Below are 15,034 nucleotides of genomic sequence, written 5' to 3' on the forward strand. Positions count from 1 at the left end.
TCAGAAGTCCAGAAGAGTGACACAATGGAGCATGCATTTAATCTCAATTTAGTCCAAGCAGCCCCATGACAGAAAGCATGACCAATGAGAATTTATTATTCCTGCTGGCAGCATGCAGTGCTCAGTGGCTCAGCTAAGAGAAATGAAAAGCTCATCTCTGTAAAATCTAGCATCTTCCTTTCAAAGGTGGGCTCTTAATAGGCTCTCCAGAGGTACAAAGTATGCATCCAGGGCAAATTCACCTAAAACATTTTAAACATAATTACAGATTCGTTTCATTTAAAGCAGGTCTTAGGATCTGGAGATGAAAGACACAACAGTCATTTTTAATCCATTCTGAACATTCCCAGACAGACATCCATCAGTGTATCACTGCTGGAGTTTCATGAGCCTATAAATTTACACTTCTGACTCAATTCATTGTCTTAAAGAAAATCTATTCCACAAAAAATTACAATTTTCTAATACTGAAGTATTTGATGTGTCCAAACTCTTGATTTCATTAACAGTGTGGGAAATCCAAGCAAGCAAGGCTGGGACAGAGGAAATGGGAGCAGTGAGACACAAGGACTGATGGCTACCACTGCTGCCCCTTGAAACTGGGAATGAGACAAACCCCAAACTTATCCACCCATGAGCAGATTAGCTGTGGCTCTCCAATTGCTGATAGTTTATCAAAGCAATCCTCAGATTCATAAATCCATTTTTTGTTATGACCTGCACATCCTTCTTTTTCAAGACAGATACATTGGCAATTTAGACAACTCTTCCTATTGCCAGCAGAAGTTGTAGAACTCAATTTTGTTATGTGTTTAAGTGAAAAGTCAACTCACAAACAGCTGAACTCCCTGTAGAAACTTAAAACTGAGAAAATCCAAGACTTTACCCTGCTACAAACAGCAGCTGGAATCTTCAAGGAGGAAATGCATGCACAAAGCTCATGCATGCACCACTGCTGACTGAGCTATCAGATCAGGTACATTACCTTTCAGCTTTATTTCTCTTCACAATTTTAAACCAATTAAACTAATTCAAATCAGCATGAAAGAAAGGTTACAGACAAGGCACAGTTTCCCTTCCTGGCCTAATGCTATCATTAATGGCACACTCTTAAATCTTCCCTTCATGCTGCATTGGTTTTAGTAGATCAGAGTCTAATTGGCACCAGTTAACTGACTGGAGTGAAATTTCCTGTTATGAATTAATCAGTACTTCTTACTTCTTACTCATTCAGTTGAGATACAGATTAAACTGAGTGAAAAGTGACTTTCAAGGACATATTATGTGACTTCAGTGCACCAACATATGGAAAGACAGTTCACAAAAAATGTCCCAAGACAGTTTCTGTTTAACACATGCTAAATTACTCACACAAGTGACATGTCTCTGAGTACAAATTATACCCAAAATAGCTTTGCAAGGGGAGCAGAAAAGTGATTAGCTATAAAACCTTGGTAAATGAAGTGAGTTACTGAACATCAGTTTTGCTCTTGCTTCATTTTAACAAAAGCAGAGATGGAGCAAATGCTCCCCTCCCTAGCTCATGGGTCTAAAATTCAGGAGAGTGTGGTTAATGAACATGCATTTCAGACACTGAGTCCATAATACTTTGCATATATCTGCTCCCTTAGAAGATTTCAGGATGGAGATCTGTAAATTGTTTAGTGAGTGCACTATATTTGTGTGTCAGACAACAGCACGTTTGTAAACACTCACACTGAAATATCTGGACAATTGTTGGGGCCCAGGAGTCTCGCTCAGAGAAGAACTGGATCACAAAAACAGTGGAAAAGCAGTTTATAAATTGAAAGATATTAAATTACAGAATGGGTCCCAACATGGTCAGGGAATAATTCTCAAAGACCAAATATTACAGAAAACTGCTTTGGATTTGCTTCCAATAAGAGAAGCTTTGCAACACACCAACAATAATGAAAACTGACATACAGGATAAGGTAAGCTGGTCAATTAAATAAAACACCACAGAGAGAAAAGGTGAGCCCATTTTATGTAAACTCTGAAAGCAACTGCACAGTGCTAATGGCACAACAACAGACTTTGCAGATCCTTTATTTGCACAACAAACTTGGACACAACAGTCAGCTTTACTCTAAATCCCTCTGCTTTGCTGTATGGGCAACATCAGATTCAAAACAAAGAAATGCCACAGTCACCATGCACTAAAAGTCTTAATCAGCATCCCAAGTCAGCTTGTTTTTGCAGCTGGAACTTGCTGGTAAATGCAGAGCTGGGCAAACAAGCTCTCGTGAAGAAGCACAGAGCTAACACAAAGAATTAACAGCCACAACAAAAGATGTTGCAGAGTAATCCAATTTATTACTCTCACAGCTCCACTGGAAACATGTAAAGGAAAAGCATTTACTATTGGAGAGCAGACATTTAAAGTCAGGACTAAAAGTGCAAAACAAAGTAGAATGACATCACTTCAAAAAGGAAAAGAAAAATACTGCAAGCAGTTAAAAGTATATAAAGACTCTTGGAAGAGATAACTGACTTCCATTTGTAACATGAATGAGATCATATTAAATGGTGATACAGACTTAATGTTCATTCTGATGCCAGAATCGCTCCCATTCCTTTCCTCAAATCACTTTTTGTCAGAATCTACTATTACTTAACAGGATGGCTGAAAATGTGCTCAGGTGCATTTCAATCAATAATTCAGATCCAAAAAAAGAAAGTATATTTTTCAGTCTTCATGTGATCTGATATTACACCATTGTTTCACTCTGATATAGTGGCACATTTTCCTGGCTAAGCATTTGTCAAGCAGGTGCTTTGATAGCAAGTTTCTGCTGTCACTGACCTAACCTGGAGTTCTTTCCCAGCTCATTGGTGAATTTGTCAATCTGTGAACTACTACACAGATGTTTTTATTTCTTTTTTCAGTTATAATAAATCACATTATTTGTGATTAGAGTGCTTGCATAATTATGCAGGAGAAAAGCTTTCCATAATTCCTAAGTGATTTAGGACAACCTACCTCATGGCCAGGACTGTGTCAGCTGCAGTCAGCTGTCCTGGCTGCTGAGATCACATTGAAGAGCTGCTTTAATGTGACAAGGCTTTCCTTTAACAGGGTTAGAAACAGAGCTGGATTTTAATTGCATCATAAATACACATATGACTGAGGATATCAACCAAGTAATTATTCAGTTAGAAATGTTTCTGAAATAAGAGAACCTTTAAGTAACCAAATTGATGCCTTACCTTGTGAAAGGCACTGATTTGCCAGAGCAACCTGTCCAGAGTGTAGATACAGATTGAGACGTGTGAAGATACTGCTCAGAGATGGAATTGTGATGAAGCAGAAGGCAACACAAGCCTTAAGTAAATGCAAAAAAAATGAATAAAATTCCTGTCTCAGAGTTATAACAATCTTTACTGATTTAATACACAATTAGGAATCAAAATCTGTACATCAGTTTTAGGAAAGATTTTCAATACAAAGCAAATATTATGTGAAGTCCAAAATCAGTAATTTTAAATTTCTAATGAGTATTTCAATAATTTTTTTTTTAATTGTTGCTATTACTAGATAAACTCAAAGCTGACTCTCTATGACTGTAGCTCAAAGAGTTCCTCTCTCCTTGCAGCTCAAGACCAAAAGCTGACTAGAAAAGGAGATTAGTGTCCTCAGGAGAAGCCATGTGCCAAAGTGGTCAGAGCAGGTGCCTGGCTCTACAGGGAGGAAGCAGATGAGACCAGATGCTGCAGCAGCAGAGCTGTGGGCACAGCCCAAAGCCCAAAGCCCTGGCCAGAGCAGGAGCCCCAGGCAGAGAGAAGCTGCCCAGTGCCAGCCCAGCCTCTGCCCAGGAGAGCACACAGCTGCCAGGACCTGCAGATGGACACATCTCGGTTGCACATTTCAGGTTACAAGAAGGGAACACAACCAAGCAACCTGGATATCCTGTGCACAGTTCAAAGCACATTTGACCATCTCCATATAGACTGAGAGGCACTAAAGCTGAAAGGAGCTCCTTATTTGAAATTCAAATCCTGATTTCAGCATATCAGCACTGATATTATGAGACACAAGTTTGAATATATTTTATATATTCATCTCCCATTCTCTCTGTGACCGAGTTACATAGGAATTTTGTACTTTATTTCAAAAATAATTTGAAAAGCTGAGATTTCCAGAATTCACACAAACACCTCTCTGGTGAACCTTCCTTTGGAGAGGGAGTCAATCTTGCTCTTTTCAATGCAAAGCTGCTATTAGATGGTTTGGAGTTTTTTTTCCTTAAACAGCAACATTTGGCTTTAGAGAGGAAAGACTGCTCTTAACAAGAGAAAATGGAACTACAAACACTGTCAGAAAATACTAACATAGTGGTTTTGCAAACATGATAAACTTAGGTGGCAGCAGACAGCATTATCTGCAAAGAAAGCAGGCTCAGAGTTTATTAGTCAGACCTACCCTGACAAATGCAGCAGTCTTCCTGGAATGATTTCCTTTCATCACCCTTCTGGTTTCCATTGCTAGCTGGTTCACAGACTACACACACAAAACAAAAGCAAACCATTAAGAAAATGCCCAGCCTCAGTGGCAAACAACAACCTGCATGTTTTACTGCATGCATTTAGAGAACAGCCAGTGTCCAAAGGAACCCTGTTACAGTGTGTCCCCACTGTACTTTTTATTGGGAGAATTTTAGTGACTTCCTTAAAGCAAATATAACTCAATTTGTGAAAGTAGACTTGTTTTATTCAAGCCTTTGGCTTTGCATTTCCTTCCCAGCTATAGTGCTGTCACCTCCCTGCTAGCATAACAATCACAATTTCTAGCTAACACAGATTAAAAAAACATAAACCAAAATAACAAAAGGATTTAAGGGAAGATACAATGTTCCAAAGGACTCAGAGGCAGCTAATGCACACCTGGGACTCAGTACAGAGAAGAGATTAACCTTCCCAAGCACAGCAGGACTCTGCCTGGATCTACAGCCAGACACAGTCTAATCTTTCCTAGATGGAGGATTACAGAAGAGGCAACCCAAATTCTGAATGCACAAAAGTGCCATTTATTTTATTATACATGAAAGCTCTTGCAAGGAAGCTCATTTTCTTTGTTGCAATGATACCATGCATGCCTGTCAAGCAAGAACTTCAGAGTGTTTAAGGGGATAAAACCAGAGATGAGATCAAAGTTCACTTTAAAATACTTTTGCAATAGACCAATAATCTGAGCAGGGAATGGGAGAAATGCAAATATATCCCTATTTATTAAGGAAATGTAGATAAACTGTGGCTTACATGAATCAGCTGGACTAAAACAGGCTCCAGATTGCAAAACATTGACCTGGCTTCAACATAGAAACTCAGCTGTTGTTCAAAGTCACGGCCAAAGGAAACCTGTATGAGAAAAAAGGCCAGACTTTACCACTGTAGCCTTAAATATCTGTAAAACTGCATGCAGATATTCAAAAGTCAAAATCCCTACAAATTGCTAAGGAGAAAACTCAGCAGTAAAAACAGACAGCAGTCAGAGAATCTCTGTTCTTTTAACTGTTAGCAGTACTTCAGCTTCAGGGAAACATGAAAGTTTTACCGGTTTGGGGATTTGGGGTTTTTTTGTCTACACTCCACATGATGGTCTACTTTACAGATAGAGTATTTTTCAAGAAAACAAAATTTAAATCCTGTTTGTGAAGTGTTTTCAAACCTAGCAGAACTCTTGATTCTTTATAGGAGAAACAAAGGCTTGGTTTTGATCATGCTTAGAAAGCAAGACAAAAAACCTCAGAAAAACAGAAATAGATCTGTGAATCTGTATTCAGATTCCTCTAATTTCTAGTTGATAAAGGGCCTTCAACAGAAAACAGCATTTTTCCTAATTAGAACATCAGTAAGAAAAGCAGGTTTTCCTTGAGTTTGGTTAATTAATACACGCTTATGTAGTATGGCAAAAGCCTGTAACCTTGCATTCTGGCAGGAAAGAAGTCAAAAAACAACCTTTGTGTGAGAACAACCCTCTTCCACCCCTGTAGATTTAAAAACACCCAAGTGCTGTCAGCTGGAGTGTCTCAGCTGTCAATTAAAAGCAGAGCATGAGGAACAGTCTCCAGGCAGTCCACATTTATGTATTCTATTGCAATTTTTTTTTCTAATAGAAGTCAAGGTTGCATTATTTATTATTTCTCAAGTCACATGCAAAAGAATTTTTTACAAAATTAGAATAAAATTTACATTTAATCCATACAGTGAAAGATCAAAGCAACTGCACCAGAAAACAAAGGATTGCTTCTCACATTACAGACAACTGTCTCTGCTTTTCCTCTATTTGTACAATTGCTGATTCTTGAGTCCTAGTCTCAAGAAAAAGTACCCAAAAATATAAATTTTTTCACCAAAAACACTGTCTGTAGGGATGACTGTAACAATTGCTTTTCCCTCCACATCTTAATGTGTGCTGGTTTAAATTCATAAAAGTCATTTTGCTGCTATGGGATTTTTTTCCCCCCAAACCAGGACTATCAAGACACATCAAATTTTCTTCAATGCAAGAAATCCTCCTAAAGGAAATTATACTGCATGTAAAGCTTAATAAAGCAAGACTATATTAGAACATTAATTAGCAATTATTATAGCTGAAGAAAAAGCAACCATCTAGAGTAAATCCATAGAACTGCAACAAAGAACAAAGAGGACAAGTAGGCACAGAGCCTGACAGCTCTGTGTGAAAGAAAAACCAGGCACTGACAGTGTGGTTAGAGAATACAGAAAGCTTGAGAAAGTCTCCCTAAAATACCCTAACATCTCAAAATCAAAAGAGATCAGCAAAAGATTTACTGGAACAAGAGTGAGGGATGGATTAAAGATTAATTTCAAGACAGTATACTTGGAGTTCTCCTGGGACTACTAATTTAATGATGCAAATTGTCTTATTTATAAATTGAGATAAACAAGATAGAATAACAAAAAGTTACACTTATTTTGTATTTTTGAAAGCTGGTATTGGTTCAACTTAGAGCCAAGTAGTGGAACTTCCTTCACATAAAGCAGTGACCTCTCTGATGCTTCAGTTGCTGTTTAACTTTTAAATACCTGCTCTGTTTTACAAGAGATTTACAAAACTAGCAGAGAATACTATTAAATAAACAACATGTGTACTTTAAACTTTCATCTTGCCCCAGTCAGCTTCAGCACTGGGTGACATTTCTTTGAACACAGACACACTTATTTCACTGAAATGCACTGCCTGTGGTTTTCAGTGGTCTCAGCCACACAGGCACCTCCTCATGGGCATCTCACCAAAATCCCAGCTCGAAGGTGCACCCAACACTTACACAAAATTGTCACTCACCATTTTTATGAATCCATTTATCAGAGCTGCTAACATTCTTTTCTCATCCTCAAGTGTTAGTGCACTAGAAAAAAAAATATTTGGTAAACTTTAGAATATTGTTTATCCTATTTATCTATAAAGGTTCAAATTATATATAATATTTTATAAATTTTTCTATATAAAACTAATTTTTATATTAATATCACCAAGTCAGCCATGAACCAAACTAAATTACAGATTTTTTTAAAAGTAAGAATTGCTGAGAGTCTTTAGATTTTCTAAAAAACTCAGACTTTGCCATGAGGAGAAGGAATGATGTTTTTTATTGTAGCAAACAAATGGCTCCAGTCTCGTGCTGCAACATAAGAACCTGAGTAAGAATTAAGTCTAAAAACCTAAAGAAATGAGTAAGTCTATTCTTAGGAGAAAGTTATCCTATTTAAGGAATAAAGCTTTTGAAATACCCTTTAAATATAATACACTGTATAATACAATAAACACACTAGTTTATTCTTTCATTTGGGGTTTGTTTTGTTTAAGGCTTTTTGTTTTAACTAACCTTGCCTCAGAATTTAAAAAATTATTAACTTCACCTTGCTACAGTGCTGGTTTTCTTTATGTTTTAGTAAGAACTGAACTAAATTGATATGTAAAAAAGGAGTTTCTTTTCAAAACTACCACAGACACTTATTCTACACCAAGAGTCCAAAATCTGATTTGAAACAAATTTACATCACATAAAAATCCAGTCAGTCAAACCTGTTTCACTGTAAATGGATGAACAAAAAGTTAAATTACAATTAATTAATACAATTTAATCCCTTGACTATTATATGCTTGGCTCCAGCTTTGACCTTTAGTGTATCAGTTACCAATTTCCAGCTCAGACACCAGATGGGAAGAGAACAATAGTTTTACTATACAAATTCAGTAAGGCAGGAAAGGAAACCTCAGCATGATTAGCTCATTAGTGCATTGCCAATCAAAAGAGTCAACTGATGGGTTCTGAAAGGCTCAGGAGGCTTGTAATGAGATCTCCAGGTCAGTAATAGGTTTCCAGTTCAATTGTGATCAGACCCCTACCAGCCAAAGGCTGTTATCCCCAACAGCTGTTACAGGGGTCAGCCAGCCCCACACAATGGGCTGGGAGTTTCCTCAACCAGCATGCAAAAACATATGCAGGAGTTACTTAAAAATAACTGGAATTTAGGATGATTTACCAAGAGATGTACAACCCTCTTAGCTCAAGGGACTGCTGGTTTAAGGGATTTTAAATGCCCCAGTAAACTATCAAATTGTTTTGGCAAAGTGTCAGAGGAATTGCTATAAACTGCTTTATTTTTTTTAATAAGCTGGTTTAGGTACAATATATTGTTCTATTTAAAGGCTGAAGTGGCTTTTAGTGCAACATACAGCCAAATAAGGTACTCTAGCCCAAAATAAAGCACTGTAGCTGGTATAAATTTGAACTACATGCTAAATCTGACCTCTTTATTGACAATAAATCTTGCATTCATGGCCCATTGAGGATGAGAAAGTTTTAAGTTCCTTTGCAGCATCTGCCATACAAAGAGGCTCTGGGCTGAGAGTGGCAAAAGAGACTCTGCCCTTACAATTCAACCCAAACCAGAAGGAAAAAAAGGTTTGTCCTCTTGAGAGCTAGAATTTGCAGCATTCTGATGCTGGCTCTGTTTTCAATCAGACAGAGATTTTGCTATGATTTTTGCAGGTTACCTACAAAACCACACTGCACAACAGTGAGGGTGCAACAGGGCACAGGGGATCCCAAACAACCTTGGGTCTCAAAGCCAAGGACAAAATAGAAGAGGAGGAATTAGGGGAAAGATATAGATGGCTGTACAGCTTCTCAGTTCTAGCTTCCCCTATTGAAGTTCCTAGAGATCTTCCAGGTATCTTTTTAAAGATTTCACACTCTTTGTAATGGCTGAAAACACTGACCCACAAAAAGGTGTAATTGAGTATGGCAATCTGTGCTTCAGTAGCTACACATTCCTTTGAATCTCAGAAATAGCTTATTATTCACTAGAACTCAAAGATTACATTGGTTTCACCCTCAAAGTGTTTTGAAGATTGGATTGTAAAGTGTCTCTGCTTCACTGGAAAGCTACAAAACCACTGCTACCTCCTTTTTAAAATTCTGCTTCAGTATTCAAAATACAGCAGTAATTAAAGAGCAAATGGTACATGCTGCCACTTCACTGCACAGCTCTTCCCTCAGCACTAATTGGATTCATGTCTTAATCCACCTTGAAACAAACAGCCCCAGAAACATGAAACCACATCAGGCAGCCTCACTGTGCATAAATGAGAGCTCAGGAGAAGTTCATCTTACTTCACAGAGTCGTGCATTGTCTTACAGACATGCAGCAGGGCGTTGAGGATGACGGGGTCCTTCGTCGGCTCCTGCTGGTGCCTGCAAAGGGTGGCAGAAAAAGTGATCAACAATCCTGCTCTGTGTCAAAATGGAAAACAATGACTGGAATGACACCCATTTAATGCATCATTTCAATCACCAGCACTGTATGACACTGCATAAGTTTTGAGTTCATTTGTGAGCTGTAAGAGCTGAAATGTGGGATGTGGGACTCCAGGGGCTCTCCAAATTGCAGTTTATTTCAGCAGTCCAGGGTGGTGGGTGACAGAGCCTGCGCCCACAGCTGCCAGCTCCAGCTGCAGGCAGGCCTGGAGATCCTTTGGTTTTGGTTATATTGCATTTTATACTTTTCTTTGCTGAGCACCTTAATACAGCAGAACCAATCTAAACCTTAACTATTATCTATAGCCTATCATAACTGCTATAATTACCATGTTCATGTTACTGTTCCTCAATCACTAAAAGTTAGTACATTACAGTTTAAGCTAGAAGTTGTTTTTCAGTTTTCTTGCAGTGGAAAATTCTGAGACCTTTTTTCTACTTGCAACATCAGCAGGCTTGTTTGCCTGTGCTATCTTTCTGCTTGGTAAAAACATCTTGTTTGAGGTGGGTTTATCCTTTGCTCTAAGTCATAAAAACCCCTTCTAACTAACATACCCTTTGCCTCCTTGGTTATCCAGTAAGACTGGCTCAGTAATTCTTTTCTTCTATATCAAAACTTGCTTCCATCTCTATTCCTTCATCAGATTCCACATTCAAAAGTCTTTCTGCCAAGTATATGTATCTGTGAGACTTACTTGTCAAATTTTCATCCTTCCCAACAGTGAACCAATGAACATCAAGGATCACATGGTTAACCAGGGTAGAATTGCAATAAATGTCAGCCAAGAAATATTATCTTAATATACACATTTGCATTGCCAAGGCACAGACTCTGACTCCTTAAGGGACACAGTAAGGTGGACATGTGATACACTGAGGCAATCTAAGAACATTAAAATAAAACAATCCTGGATTTACCAAGATATATTTTAATTTCTCAGCTACTCAGGGACAGGCAGGAAGGATCAGTGTCAGGTTTAGGTACAGAGGCACATGTGCAGAGCAGCTCCACTAAGATGATTAAGGGGCCACAGCATCTCTCATTTCTTGGCAGTAAAGCCAAGAGAGCTGGCCCCAGGTGCCCTAGGGGAGAGAAGGTTTGGGGGACTCAGCAGTGAATATAAATATCTCAAGGGAAGGTGGAAATGAGAAAACTGTTTCAAGAAACTTGTTAATTATTGGTAAGAAAAGGACTGATTGACTTTCAGAACAGTAGAATGTATTTTCATTTTCTAAGTTCATTTTCAACTGTAGCAATACTCTGTGCTGTCACACCAACTGGAATGTGAAATAAATGTCATAAACCAAGGCAACACAAAAAAAAAAAGCTCCATAATTAACAGTTAACCCAGAACTGTTAACTGTTAATTCAGCAAGTCAGCATCAATATAATTACTTCAGCTTTCTTTGTGAACAGTCAAACAGTCCATCAATAGATTAACAAAACTGACACATTTTCTTTTTTCTCTCCCATAGCCTGCAACACCTTCTTAAATTAAATAGCCAATATACTGCCACCTCTTCCCTAGCCATCTTTCAGTAAGTTTCCCAGAGCCTCCAGAGTGCATTTCACTTTAACACTCTCCACTTACTTAATAAAAGATTCCATAATGCACTTGCAAACCTCCACTCTCACACTCTCCTTCTGGAACATGTCCAGAAATGGCAAGAACTTCTCCTGAAAGTACAAATACATAAACAAGTAAAATAAGGTATGTTATAAGCAAAACACTTATTTTGGATAAGTTTTATAAGCACAGCTATTTAGGTAAAACTATTTTCATCTGTTTTTAAAACAGTAATTCATCTCAAAGGATGAAAAAGTGGAACTAATGGAAAAGGACTGATGGCTGACAGATGTATCAATTTATTGATTGCAGAGATGCAGAAGGGAACACAAAATACAGAACTGTTTGAATCAAATGTTGCACTTTATTTTTAAAAGTAATCATATGCTTCAAACAGCTTAGGGTCATCACAAATTCAGATATCTATGGGAAAGAAAGGTAAGACATTATATACAACTAAAATAGTCTACACATCATCAACAATTTCACATCTATCTAGAGCAAGTTAAGAAGGGCTAAGATATACAAAATTCCTTCAAAAAACAAGGGTCTAGTTGTTTTACATACTAAAATACTTCATTTCTGTATCATCTCAAGAATATAGTGAGGGTTAGTTTCTCAGAATTATCCAAGCAATTTGTGAACAAGACTTGACCCCAAATTCACAGCATCAGTATTGAGTTTTACTCTACAAATGGTTTCTGTATGGTGACACACACTTGCTGTCTTTGTTTCTATTTTTCTACCTCATACAGAGTCTGTGACCTCCCTGAGTTCCACTTTGTTCCAATGCCAAGTGCAAGCGCTATGAGAGGGGATGATAAGTATGTGTCATAACACAGAAACAGCTACCAGCAATTACAGTAACACACACACACAAATAAATGGTATTTCATCCATATAAATGGTATTTCATCTTCATTCATTGTCACTTATGCCACAGTAACAAACAAACTTAGAGAATTTAACAGCCTAATGAAAAAAGGATAGAAAACTGGAATTGGAATAATAAGTGCTTAAGTGGAAAGCAGCAGAAAGCTCACAAAATATTTCTGCACTTAGGTACTTGACAAAAAGTCCTTGCATTCTGTGAACATGTAAACAATCTAAATACCCCAGTCAAGGTAAATTCTCTTGCAGAAAAAATGCCAAACAGTCATTCTTAAAATTTATTAAACAGAAAATCACTTACCACTGAAAAAAGCAGAGCAAAGTCATAGATATAGGTAATAACTTTCTGAATAATTGACTGCAGCTAAAGGGGAGAAAACGGGAAAGTTTAAAAAAGGGGAAAATTATTGTAACAGGAGTTAAATTAATACTATCCACACCAGAGATGATTCTTCTTTAGTTATTCATAGAAGACTATTTTGAAAGATGCTTCAAGCATTCATCAACATAATTTCTTTCCCCAAAGTGGGACAAACTGTAGCTATGCTGTCCCTCCACACTTCTACATCCCCTTCAAAACGCACATTGAACAGAGGCTGACCAGCCTGCCCAGGCTTTATTTTCTCTTCACTTCCACAGCTGGGCACATTTTTTTAGAGTCCCCATGTCCTCCAGCTCTCTGCACTAAAAATCTCAGGCAAATAAACAAAGAAAAAAAACTCAAACCAGTTTGTTAAACCTTCCTTTGTAGGCACTTTTTCTACCCTCCAAGTAACCACAAAAACACTCTCAACTAATCCATATCTCATTTGGTGTTCAGTCTCAAGAACTGGACACAATAATTCACTGAAGCCTTAACAATGCCAAGTAGAGATAGACTATTTTATGTTTTATTTCTGTTTGAACAGCCTATCATGATTGCTAATTTCCTTCAGCAAACACCACTGCTGATGTAGGAGTTAACTCTTGCTACTCCTAAATACATAAATCGTTCAAGTTTAGCATTTCTCAGAATTAAAGGACTGATGTGCATGGAGAAAAAGGAGGAATAAATCACAGCATTACAGTGTTCCAAGAGGCTTCCCAAATAACTAGCCAGTGTTTAAAAAATAATTATTTTGTTATAAGAGTTATCAGTAATGTTTAAGAATTTATTCCATTTAAGAAAATGCACATCAGATTTTTACAGATTTGGCAAAATAAACTCTTTACCTGTGGGTAAGCATCTTCAAATGCTCTATCAGGAGTCATGTGTTTGATAACATCAGCCAGAACTGTATTGACCTCTCGCTTCTGTGCAGCAAAAGACAAGGTTACAAAATGAAACTGGCTCATAAATCAAGTCACTAAACACCAGTTGAGCAGGTTAATTTATTTCCATTTGCCAAAGCATCAGCTTTTTACAGAGCTCTAGTTAAGCCAGGAACTTTAACCATAGCTCCAATAAATCCTTACTTAAACTGATCCACCTGCCATTAAAAAAAAGGATAAGAAATGTTCAGTGCTGTGGGGTAGTAAAGCTTCAAAACTGCATCTTTTGTCCCCATTCATCTTTCATGAAAGGAAACACATTTTTTCATTCCTACACATTTATACTGACTAGCCAAAGCCTTTCCATCTTTAATACCAGACTGCTAAAACAGCCACTTAGTCTGTATCAGAGAAATTCAAAGGAAACAAAGTAATTTTCACCTACCGTAAAATGTCTGCAGGTATACTCCACCCACACTTCAGCACAGTTGATATAATCCTAGAAACACATGTGTCTCATGACTACCAGTATTTGCAGGAGACTGGGAGAAATACACTTGCAAAAATTACACTTGAAAGAATTAACTTCTGAGGTATGATTCATGCAGACCTAAAGATCTAGAACTCAGAAGCTCCATTTGTGTAATGTTATGAAAAATTTAATTATGCTTCAGTAGAGCTAAGAAAAGTAGGGATGATCCAAAGATATTAGAAAAGGTAAACAATGCCATGCCTGAACAACTGGCTACAACTTTGCTCTAAACACAGTCAGCAGTGAAACAGAATGGACAGTAACTCACCTGTGGGTTCTTCAGCTTTGTTATAACCTTCCAGGCTTCATTTAGAATTTGAAGGCGATCATTTTCAGGAGGATCAGCCAATGCCAAGTTTAATCCCAGGGAGCGAAAGAGGAGATGCTGAAAGTTAATGAGTAATTTTAATTAAAAGCAGACAATGCACATCCATCCAAACTGGTCAGGCAGGCACAGAAAGATTCTCAGATCAAACCACTTGAATAATTTTATTATTCATTTTATTTATTTATTTTATTTATTTATTGTGACACACAAGTTATGTAGGCAACTAAGAGCATAGAAACCCCTGTCAAAGGAAAGGAATTGGTACAAATTAGACAGAAAATGTTACCTTTGGGAACCCAGACTCATCACACTCTTTAATCATGCCAATGAAGTCCATTGATCTCGCAGCAATAAACTCTGCTCTGAACGCTGACATCACTGAATTCAACAGCAAAGCACTGCCATGAACAACACAGATCAATACAGCTCAACAGCAGCTCCATGCCAGTACTACCTGCATTCACATTAATCTGAACTTCCTAGACTAACAACTGTCCAGTATCTATCATAAATTTTTAAAAAAGAAACATAATAAGACATATTTTAATTCCTCAGCTGGTGCAGAACTGGACTGTGCAAAGCACATAAGAAAAAAAAAATAGAAAACTCACAGAACTCAGCCAAACTACCCAATAAAATGCACAGAGAGGAGCCC

The 15,034-nt window shown here is 37.6% G+C and overlaps 1 protein-coding gene across 1 annotated transcript in view; it reads right to left on the minus strand.

The window, feature by feature from the left end:
* Window positions 1-15,034, minus strand: part of VPS35L (VPS35 endosomal protein sorting factor like) — a 42,112-nt gene that overhangs the window by 13,167 nt on the left and 13,911 nt on the right. The window contains exons 16-26 of the mRNA XM_059484117.1: window positions 14,666-14,777; window positions 14,320-14,436; window positions 13,965-14,018; window positions 13,481-13,561; window positions 12,570-12,632; window positions 11,402-11,487; window positions 9,666-9,746; window positions 7,331-7,394; window positions 5,281-5,379; window positions 4,445-4,522; window positions 3,232-3,346 (exon numbers count right to left, since the gene is read on the minus strand). Of these exons, the coding sequence (XP_059340100.1) occupies window positions 3,232-3,346; window positions 4,445-4,522; window positions 5,281-5,379; window positions 7,331-7,394; window positions 9,666-9,746; window positions 11,402-11,487; window positions 12,570-12,632; window positions 13,481-13,561; window positions 13,965-14,018; window positions 14,320-14,436; window positions 14,666-14,777 (950 nt within the window). The remainder of the gene's footprint in view (window positions 1-3,231; window positions 3,347-4,444; window positions 4,523-5,280; window positions 5,380-7,330; window positions 7,395-9,665; window positions 9,747-11,401; window positions 11,488-12,569; window positions 12,633-13,480; window positions 13,562-13,964; window positions 14,019-14,319; window positions 14,437-14,665; window positions 14,778-15,034) is intronic.

This window comes from Ammospiza nelsoni, chromosome 17 (assembly GCF_027579445.1).
Source record: "Ammospiza nelsoni isolate bAmmNel1 chromosome 17, bAmmNel1.pri, whole genome shotgun sequence".
NCBI classification, from domain to species: domain Eukaryota; kingdom Metazoa; phylum Chordata; class Aves; order Passeriformes; family Passerellidae; genus Ammospiza; species Ammospiza nelsoni.